General features: G+C 37.1%; 2 protein-coding genes across 5 annotated transcripts in view; both read right to left on the bottom strand.

The window, feature by feature from the left end:
• TDRD6 (tudor domain containing 6) overlaps positions 1 to 1,937 on the bottom strand; it is a 14,945-nt gene extending 13,008 nt beyond the window's left edge. The window contains exons 1-3 of the mRNA XM_006727565.3: positions 1,911 to 1,937; positions 1,659 to 1,802; positions 1,499 to 1,557 (exon numbers count right to left, since the gene is read on the bottom strand). Of these exons, the coding sequence (XP_006727628.2) occupies positions 1,499 to 1,557; positions 1,659 to 1,802; positions 1,911 to 1,937 (230 nt within the window). The remainder of the gene's footprint in view (positions 1 to 1,498; positions 1,558 to 1,658; positions 1,803 to 1,910) is intronic.
• SLC25A27 (solute carrier family 25 member 27) overlaps positions 1,001 to 11,108 on the bottom strand; it is a 27,036-nt gene continuing 16,928 nt past the window's right edge. The window contains exons 7-9 of one of the 4 annotated variants that reach the window (XM_081828383.1): positions 8,850 to 8,942; positions 8,121 to 8,223; positions 1,001 to 3,069 (exon numbers count right to left, since the gene is read on the bottom strand). In XM_081828383.1, the coding sequence (XP_081684509.1) occupies positions 2,998 to 3,069; positions 8,121 to 8,223; positions 8,850 to 8,942 (268 nt within the window). In that variant the 3' untranslated portion in view covers positions 1,001 to 2,997. Of the gene's footprint in view, positions 3,070 to 8,115; positions 8,224 to 8,532; positions 8,599 to 8,849; positions 8,943 to 11,108 lie in introns of those variants that run through there. The other 3 variants (XM_081828382.1, XM_081828386.1, XM_081828384.1) reach the window with 3 other exon arrangements.

Raw genomic sequence — 11,108 nt, 5'->3', positions numbered from 1 at the left:
TTATATATAATTGTAATAAATTTTTGTTGAGTACCTAACAGCAAAGAAATGCTACTAATGAGAGTAAAGATTTATATAAAAAAAAGACATGGTCCGAATGAAGCAGGGGAAATCGGAGGGGTAGACGAACCATGAGAGATGATGGACTCTGAAAAACAAACAGGGTTCTAGAGGGGAGGGGGGTGGGAGGAGGGTTAGCCTGGTGGTGGGTATTGAGGAGGGCACATTCTGCATGGAGCACTGGGTGTTATGCACAAACAATGAATCATGGAACACTTCATCTAAAACTAATGATGTAATGTATGGGGATTAACATAAGAATAAAAAAAAATTTAAATAAATAAATAAATAAATAAATAAAAGACATGGTCCTACCATTAGTGGGTTATAACGAAATAGGACTTGGAGCACTTGATAAAGACACTTTATTCCTTACTAAAAGCAAATTTAAGAAATGTTATCTCTATTTAGATATGCATACTAATTCACTTATACATATAAAAAACAATTGTATATAACTAAAAATAACTATTTTTCAATGAGAAAAAATCATTTGGGAAGAGAAAAATGTGGAAGCTAAGCAAAACAAACTTAAATGCTAGGTATTCAATAGTGAGGATAAATACCACATTCAGTAGTATTATAATCAACAAGTGAGACTGAAATGGTTAAGTCTTTTAGTGTGGACACAAAATTACTGAAATTTTTATTCCTTTTTATTTATTGTGGGTTATTTTGAAGAGGATCAAGATGATTTCAAGTTGGTAAAGATAGAGCAAAATTCCAAGACACATTAATGAATATGACTTCACTGGAAAAATATGAAATGTGAAGAGACATATGTGTTAGATATAAAGGATTTGGTCAGAAGGTGGAGGTCCTTAATGTTCAAGCTAAGGCATGATGACTCCATTTTAAAATTTGTGTTAAAGACAATTCAGATTTATTTAAAATGTGTAAGACAGAAAAATGTCATAAAGACAAATCTTTTTTTGGAAGATTCAAGAGCACTGGACTGGGTTGTTGTGAAGATAACATAAGGTATTGACTGTGTACTGAATTAGTATATAATAACTGCCAATTATAATAATAATAATTAGGAAATCTATATTTTTATCCAGGCTCTGTTATGAAGTAACCTATGAGCATAAGCAGCTCTACTTCTCTGGGCTTCTCTTTCATAACACGTAAAATGAGAGGATTAAACCAGATGATCCCAAGGAGTCACTTCAGGTTAAAAAATTCCAATTTCATGTTGAATCCAGATATCAAGGAACAGTCTCAGTATTTAAAACAGTGTTTTCACCCCACGCCCCTCAAAGAATAAAGCTAAATAATGTTTTTCATGGTCCAGTTGGTATATTTTGATCCAGTCTTAATTTTAAAAGTTATAAAACATGAAAACCCAAAGAGTTCCCAAAGGTGGTCCCAATGCAGAACACTTGGGAATTTAAGTACATAATATTATTTTAAATATATTTAACAACTCAATTCATACAGGTTGACAGATGCAATGGAAAAGTAGACCACCAACAGATTTTGACTAAACTCCACATTCTGAAAGTTTCATAGAAAAACAATAAGCCACTGCATATTAGTACATCACATTAAAATATATTTTAAAGTATACTTCCCCTTTTAAATGGCAGTGCTTATACATTAGTGCAACCACAGAGCACTTGTAAACTTTTTTTTTGTTCAACATCCTCTATGTCCACGACAAACTTTGTTGGGTTAACTCCAAGGTGTTTCTTGGGTCTAAGCTTTTTGAGTGTTCCTATGCCTCCAGAAATGCCCACTGTCTGAGGTTGGGGGAACAGGTGGCATATAGGTCAATCTGAAGAAAAATCTCACCTTTCTAAAATAAGAAAAGGGTATTTGATTCAATGATTGGAGACATAAATGTATACCATAGGCAGTTTATACTCATCACTCATTAGGCAGGAAGCTTTTCAGAACTGGGTAAGATTCAGGCTAGAGACAGCTTCAGTGTGATTTCTGAGTTCTCTCTCTCTGGCCCTTAGTGTTAGGGAAGGAGAGATGAGAAAGGATGCCTGTCTGAATTGGCTGACTTCATCTCAGCCTTGCTTTTGAAATGCCCCTGAAAGGCTGATAATAACAAGTTGCTTTATGAAAAGGACCTACCCACCTAAGCTTTACTCAGACAAGCTGCATTTTTTTATATATCGAGATTCTTGGGGGCCAGAGACAAACTCTGGTTGCAATGGCATATGTAACAAAGCAAATGCTCTTCTCTATGTTCATCAAGACTCAGTCTGTGGCTGTCGGTAAGTCCTTAGCATGTGCAGTGGAGTGCTAGTCAATAATGCAGATCTAACTAAAGATGGGACACTGCCAGAAAGAAGCTTCTCTCCTTGAAATCAAGTATCATCTCAACTTGATGTTTTTTGTCCTCTTGGCAAGAAAAAGTACATCAACTTCCTTCACCACTAGGGAAATTCAAAATGTTTATTCATGAATTTTCATTCACCTCCCTTTAATTTACAGTATGTGCACTTTAACAACAGAAAAAGGAGTCATCAAATTTCAATTGAAAATACTGACAACAGTTTAAATATATTTCTGAATCACTACGTATGTATGTATTCTTCCAGATTCCTATTGTCTACTTCAGGTCTGAGATGCTGTCTCCCTTTTGGCAATTCTCTAAGTAGGCTCCTCAGCATAGAATAGCATCTCAAAGGTCAAATCTTCTCGCCCAAGATAAGTGCTCAGGATTCAAATCTTCTTGAAATTCTGTGCCGGGTCTCATTAGGTGGCCTTGTGTAATCCAACCAGATTGCTTTTGAACAAAAAGAGGAGTCAAAGAGAACTTGGGTTTCCAGAGAAAAACAAAGTGCTGCCCCCTATAAATCACAGTCTCTGTGGAGTAAGGTGTCTTCCTAAAGAGGTAGAAATAATAGGGGTGTGTGTTGTAGATGCCCATATTTCAATGATACTGAACACAGTATCTTTAAGGGCTGCATCTTTAAGGGCTTAAAATGGACTGACTCCACTCATCTCTCTGATTTTTTCATAAGTAAGCCAGAACACCAGTGACCAAGGGGTCTGAAAGATTAACCAAAGAAGTTAGTGCATATTTCAAAGTGATTATGAATATTCTACATTTATGCATATACATCTTTGAATGACAAAGTAATTTTGAATCCACTTAGGCTGAAAACAAATACTTTGGTATTTCACCTTTATAGAGCACTTTATAATTGACAAATATTTTCATGTCTTATTTCTCATAGATTTCTCTGAACAATTTACAATAGAAAGGAAAGGTAATGATATCCCTATTTTACAGATGAGGACATTGAGGCTTAGTAATCAAAAAGCTGGAGTATAGGCTTCTGGCTTCCATTCTAGGGTTCCTTCTACTGAACCCTTCCTGGCTAAGAGGCTGAGACTCGGTATGCCTGAATTGTAGACTGGGCTTCTCTGTGTGTAGTTTGTCTGTGGAGCGTGACAAGGAGACAGTTAAGAACTTGAAAGTGAAGATGAAAGATTATCCTTTGAGAGTTAGATCATAAGCTCAACACCTGATATATCACAAAATGGATATAAAATTTCACATTAAAGAGAGAAAAGAGTTTCCAGCTCAGAAAGACTTGACTAACATGAATGAAAGTATAACCGCATCAAAAGGAATTATAAAGGGATGAGGGTTTTTCAACAACAGAAGATAAAAACAACAGAGACACAGAAGGAAATTGCAGAGGAAACACTGGAAGTAATCATCAGAGAAAGGGTATCTTGGATCCAGTTCCTGTCTGGTTTGGTTCATAGGTGATAGGTAATATTGACCAGAGAGAAACTATCATACTAGAGTCAAAAAAGAAGCTTGAGCAATTAGAATATAAAATGTATTTGGTTAGAGAGTTTGCACAGCAATATTTATGTCCTGTGTTTGGAAATACTGAGCATGTTACATTGGGAGACAGACTTTACCAGTGGATTTAGAACACATCTTGGCTAGTTAAATATAATGGAGACACGGACAAAATAAAGAATATATATATATATATATATATATATATATATATATATAATATTCTTGTGACAACAAAAATGAAGTGAGCCAGTGATATAACTGCAATCAGATCAAGGAATAGAGGTCTTAGTTAAGAGTGGATTATGTAATCATTCCTAGCTGCTCTGGTAGTCAGACTTCTGTATGCAAATGAAGTAAATATTAATCAGTGAGTGAGCAAAACAAGGTCATACTACCTTTACCTAGTGGAAGGGACTGAGGTTGAATTTAGCTGGGTTATGAATAGAAGTTAAACAGGGAGATCAAATAGCCAATAACAGCAGTATTATACAAATGGCGTATACTGAGCCGCTGTGTGGGAGCACATGAGGGCATGGCATGTTTACTTGTTTTTTCTTCCCTAGCATAGTTATAACACGGTAAATAATGCAAGTGTATATGAACCCGTGTTGTCTGCTCTGGTCTGCCTGTTGGAAAACAGAGTCCTTCTCCGTGCCTTTTACTGTGGGGCTGAACATAAGGGCTCTTGGGTATTCCTAAATACTAAGATTATGGATAAGCTCCTCCTGTTACTATTCTATGTTTAGCAAGCAACCTTCTGATTATAACTTGCCTTCACGTATAGCTTGAATTTAGGAGGAAGCACACTGTTCAGAGGACTTCAGCATCTGGATCCCTTGCCAAGTGTGTTTCTCAACATGAATGAGTCAATACTGTGGTTTGATCATCAGTTTCAGTGAGTTCAGTTGAGGGTGAATCTGTATTTGCAAGGCCAATTTACTTGGAAGTGCCCATGAGTCAGCTTTTAAACTCAGGGTCATACACTGTGGCAGATCAACAAGGCAGTGCCACCCTGGTTACCTCTGGTGGGTAGCCAGCCTTTCTCTAGTAACATCTCTTTACCACTACACACTGTCTCTTTCCCCTGACAACTTTTATAACTAGCTGCAGGATGTGGAGACACTCCGTATATTGTATTAGTTAGGAGCATGGGTTTAGAACTGAACAGACCTGCGGTCAGTTCCCAGCTCTGCCACATACCAGGTATATATATGAACTTGAGCAAGTTTCTTATACTTGGAGCCATGTTTTTCTCATCTGAAAAATGAGGATAACACCACCTGTTTCCCTAGGTTCTTATAAGACTTAAAAACAAATAATGTGTATAAAGAGCTTAGCACAGTGTCGGTCATATATGACGTACTCTTTTTTCTCATTTATACTTCTTGAGTCTCATGCATAAAGAGAATGGGTCAGATTAAATCGTCTCAGTATTCCTTTGTCTTATTCTCCCTGCCCCCATACCTTCTGACCCTGATTCTGTTTTTCATTAATGGTCTCACCATCCTTACAGTCTTCCACACTAGAAATATAAAAGTTCCATTTCCTTCCTTCCCTCCCCCACCTTCTACATAGAGTCAATTATTAAATCCTGTAGAGTTAACAAAAAATGGCCCTAGAATCTGCATTCTCTCCATTTTTACAGTTATCTCCAGGCTAGACCAAGACTTCCTTTCTTGGGTTCTAGCTTTCAGTGTATCTTCTACATTGCTGCCAGAATAATCCTGTCCCCAACCAAGCCTTAGTACTTTGCTCCCACAATTAAACAGCTCCTTGCTTACTACAGGTTCCACCTAAACCACTCAACTTGCCCCACAAGGTCCTTCTTAACCTGGTCCTTAAGTACTTCTCTAGCATTCTGCCCCACCACATCCCCTCTGAGGACCTGTTCTTCAGCTATACTGAATTTTCTGCAGTTGTCCAAACCTATTGGGTCCACACATGACTTGATGCCTATGCTCATGTTGCTCCCTCATGACTTTCTTTTTAAATGCCCACTGATCTTTCAAAGCTCAGATCAGATATCATCTCTGTGAAAGACTTTGTGACTTCCTAAACAGGCAAAGCCATTTTTTACTTTACTATCCATGTTCTCACCCCATTTTGTTCATACCGTAAGTAGAGTACTAATACAACCTGCTTAGTAAGACCATGTCCTCTGGAGTCAAACTTCCTGGGTTTGATTCCTGACTCCATTAAATAATAACCACCTAACTTGGCCAAGTTATTCAGACTCTTTAAGCTTTTGTTTCTCCTCTGTAAAAGACATATGATAATAACCTACTGAAGAGATTATTGGGAGAATTCCGTGAGTTAAGCCATGAAAACGATTAGCACAGTGTTGGTGCTAATACCAAGTGATTTAATAATACTGGCTTTATTATTCCTGAAATTTTAACTACTTACATGTCTGTCTTCTCCAACACATTATAAACTGTTCTCATGCAAAAAATAAGCATCTTACTCCTTAGTGAGATAGTGCCTGGTTCATGCAGGCCAAATCAGGATCTTCCTTTCCATTAAGAAATATCCACAGATTTGAGATAATTTCAAGGTATAATCAAGACAATCAAAATAAGGTTTTATACTTGGGTACACTTTTGTATCAGATATTGCTAAGGGCTTTGGATATTAACTCCATGTCAATAGATACCCACTATTGCTTGGTGATGTCATTTATTCCCAGAACTTCAATTCCCATCTATATGTAGATGGTGCTCACCTCTAAATCTCCATCCCCATATGCTCTGTAAGATCCAGATCGAAATATGAAGGAGCCATCTAGACATCTGTTCTTAGATGTCCTATGAATACTCAAAACTTAAAAAATCTAGAACTATGCTTGCTATTCTACCACGGAATCTTCCCTACAAATGATCTCCATGTTAGGAAACTACATCATCTGTTGCTCAATTTGGGAATCTGGGAATGAAGCCCAACTTTCCTTATCTTCTCTGACCATTTTCCCCTCCCCATCCAGTCATGCTTCTAGCTCCTTGCTATCTCCTAAATTATTTTTTGAATCTTTTTCTGTCCCCATTGTAATACTCTCATGCAAGCTATCATTATGTCTCATCTACCACTACTCCGGGCCTTTCCCACATGGCAGCCAGAATGATCTTTTTAAAAACATACATGTCATCAAGTCGGTGCCCCTCATACTTACGGGTCCTACAGCCCTTCCCAAACTGTCTTCTGCCTCTCTCTGGCCTCATCTTGTGCCTCTCTCATCCATGTCTCCATGCCTTGGCCTGCTGGGTTTCCTTCAATTCCCTGAACTCATCATGTTCTCTGTCCACTCCAACTATCCCTCTACCCAGAATGTTTTTTCTGCTCCTTTTACCTGGCTAAGTCCACTCATTCTTCAGAACTCAATTTTAAAGTCCGTTCTCCAAGGTGTTTCTAATCTCCAAGCCTAGGCTGTATGTGCTTGCTATATATTTTCATAACACCATGCACTTTTCCTTTGCCACTCATCACTTCTAGTTTTTTATTCAGTGTTTGGCCTTACCTAAATTAGAAGCTCCAGCACTAGAGCAAGGCCTGAGATTCTCCTGTTCATTCCAAAGCCAGGCATTGAGTACAGGGCTTTGCATGGACTAGGTGCTCAATTAATATTATTATATTGTGTAAAGTGTTGATTGTTTGAATTTCTAAATCCATGACTAGTTCATTCTTTCAAATATGTTCTAACTTACAAAATACTTGAGTACCTTATTTTTATTATATATCTTATGTTACTTGAATAAGTCTATCTAATTCTACATCTTAGCTTACCTCAGTAAAAAGTAATACCCAGATCAAATAAAAATGACATGCTTTCTTACTAAGCCGAGCTTTGTGGTAGTAAGTATTAATGGATATGCAACATTTGCCAGCAAAGTAACAAATTTTGTTTGAAACAGTAACATTTTCATAGGAATAGTCTCTAGCATAAAATCTTTATACCTGTCCCAAACTTACAATACTTTGGCTAAATGGACTACTAAAGGTTTTACATTGCAGAAAACCCTATCCACTGGCTTTCTAACAGAATGTCAACCTATTCATTTCTAGATGTAATTGAATTATTTTACTTTAATCCAGCAAGGAAGGTGATGGGACTCTGAGGAGAGGTAAAAAGAAAACAAAAAGAGATATAAAAAGGAGAGAAAGAATTGTGGTTTGGGGGAAGAGCCATGCTAAAAACCAAAAGAGAAAAGGGAAAATATTTGTGTAGATTAAAAGCAATTTAAGTACAAAGAAAACAAAAACAAAGGAAGGAAAAACCTGACGTTACCATTCTCAGCCAAGATGGTAAAAAGCCTTTATATAGACTCATGAATCCTTCTCCTTGAACAGCCTGAATCAAGCAGTCAGTTGATGATTTATACAAAAGTCCCCTAAAAAGGAAAGTGGACAGTTTGCTAAACTTTTTGTGTGTAAATAGATGTATAAATAACACATAAATTAAAAAATAATCTAAAGAAACTTACTATAAGGAAACAAACATTTTCTGCTATTTTAAAACAAATATTTGTGGTTCAGTATATATAAATCACCTCTTTCGAGTTTAAAGATAATTTCTTTAGGTGTCTAAGGTTGACTCTTCGGATTCATCCCACCCTTAGTCTTATACTTAGAATTCACTCCACCTGATCTCTTCCAGAGAGAACATACTGTTTTATATCAAATCAAATTCTCCATGTTACCTGTAAGTCATAAGCTTCTGAAGAAAGTGCTCTGTAAATTCTCAGCAGAGTATATTTTCATAAACTCTTTGAAAACAATAAAATCACAATAAATACCTTGTGTCTAAAGAATATGATCATTAAATTAACTTATATCCCCAAATGCACAGTATTTTTCCATCAGACAAAGAGCAGGTAATTACATAAAAACAGTTTGCTGGTTGAAGACATGATCACACAGATATATTTCTATCAAGAATAAATACAAGGAAACATCTTTAAGGAACATTATTATTACAGACATTTGAACACATGGAGAGTGATGACTTTGTATCTACCTTCCTTGTTTATCTCGTGGTTGATTCATTATTCGGCTTTTGATGACATCAGCAGGGGTTCCCAGAATAGAAGCTACCAGTCCAGAACATAAACTATAAATACAAATAAATGAATTTGAAGGATAATAAATATAGCGGTTTCTAAATTGTAAGAAAAGGAAATTTGATAGTTAGAAAGAATAGAATACTAAATATATTACTGTATTATTCTTCATAATAATCTTACTTTTGCTTAAAATCAATGCTTAATGAAATCATTAGAGGTAGAAAAAAATAAAAACTTTTTAAAGAGAATGTCCAGTCAACAAATATACATTGGACACCTACTGGTGACAGGCACTCTTCTAGGCAGTAAAGAGGACACATGGGATCCTGTCCCTGAGGCCCTTACTTAGGAAGAGGCAGAGAAGAAATGAATAATTTCAGATGCCGTTAAGTGCTACAAACAAAATAAAATGGGATAGCATGATAGGGAGTAACTGGGTGACAAGCCGTCGTGGAGAGGCTCTTGAGTGACAGCAGAATGGTGAGGAACAATTATGTAAAGACATGAAGGAAGAATGTTGCAGGCCAGAGGAACAGCCCAGGACAAGCCCTGACTCAGAAATGGCCATGGTGGGCTGAAGAGAGAGAGCAGCCGACACGGCCACGGCATCCTGAAGGAGTCCAGCCAGATGAAAGATTGAAGAAGCAGGCAGAGATCAGCCCATGAAGACTACTGAAGGAGTGTGATTTTATTCTAGATGTGAACAAAAGTCACTGAGAGGACCTTCCACAGGGCAATCACCTAATTTGGTTAATATTTAACCAATAAAAAAATCACTTTGACCAGTTTAAGCCTCACTCACTAAGCTATTCCATTTGAATATAATCTTACTTTCTTCTGTCCATCCTAAGGAATCTAAAATACAAGCCTAATTATAACATTTTCCCCTACTTTATGCCATCTAAGACTCATTCCCTATTACCTGACTTACCTCATACACTGGCTGTCATACATATTACTCCAAGATCATATCTCTCTTCACCCATTACACTCTGACAATATAACTAAGTGTAGCTCTGTATTTACCATACTATGCAACACCTCCATGCCTGCACCCCTACCTAACTGGACAATTCCTGTTTATCCTTCAGTCTATGCTCAGGCATAAAGTCTAATGAGTTTCTATTTATCCCTTCTCCCTTTGCCCAACAAGGTTAATGGCTCCTTCTTGTCAGTTACTCAGAACAGACAAAATGGCTGTGGTCAACCTACTGCAGAGTCAGTCGCAATTCAGTAAATGAGTGACTAAAAAGTTAAGAAATCACTAGTAGTTCATTATACTTGTGGGCATGAGAGGCAATACAGAGCATGAATTTCCACAAACTGAAAACCCACGAGCTGCTTTAAACTTTTCCACAAGAAAGACCTATGATGAGAAAAGGGGTGGTTGACCTGAGTCATGGAGAATGAAGTCCCGCATCCCATAAGCTGAATCTACAGAAACTGGGATCAAGGCAGCCTGAATAACAGCTTATGTTTGGCTAATGGAAACCTGGAAAGGAAAATTGTGAAAAACTTTTAGGTCCTTCTGGGACATCAAATACCTCACAAAAATAAGGACCACTGACTTCTGTCCCAAGGCTTTTGAAGTCTCTGAAGGCTCTATGGCAGGGAAGTTGAAGCTACCTTAGGAATCTTCATACTCTCTCTTACTCTAAACTGCTGTAGCAGAAAGTACCCAGATTTTGTCTACCTCTTTCAGGTCAGGATTTATAATTCAAAGGGGAAAATTACTTTAGAAATACTTGAATTCAAGGGAAGGAACCCATATAACCTTTTTCACATTACAGCAAATGACCCAACTGTGCATATAATGTCCTTGGGTCTCTGTCCACACGACAGATATTGTCTATGTGGAAAGAGCTCTTGTTTCACCGTATACATTCCAGTAGGTGTACACTACTGCTCTTTTTATATTCTTTCCTATTAGTTCAGATTCTTTGAAAGTTTAATACCATTGGTTTTAATATACCTTAATATTTTCACAAAGGAACCTCTTAACTAACACCTAATATAGTGTGATCTGGCTAGACTTCTTTAAAACATAAATATTAAAAGACAGAATAATGTATTCAGGAGGCCTCAAGGAAGATGGTATCTAGAGTCAAAGGGAAAAGATAGAGCAATAAAAGGAACATTGATTTCACCCAAGTTACTTGCACTGAAATGGACATTGCTGCTTTTTGCTATTGGCTTTCATCACTCCTGGCTAG

The sequence above is a fragment of the Leptonychotes weddellii genome, chromosome 8 (assembly GCF_054177405.1).
Source record: "Leptonychotes weddellii isolate Sample4059 chromosome 8, ASM5417740v2, whole genome shotgun sequence".
In the NCBI taxonomy this organism is placed as follows: Eukaryota; Metazoa; Chordata; class Mammalia; order Carnivora; family Phocidae; genus Leptonychotes; species Leptonychotes weddellii.
The sequence above is the reverse complement of the archived record's forward strand: the minus strand, read 5'-3'. Positions and strand labels throughout refer to the sequence as shown.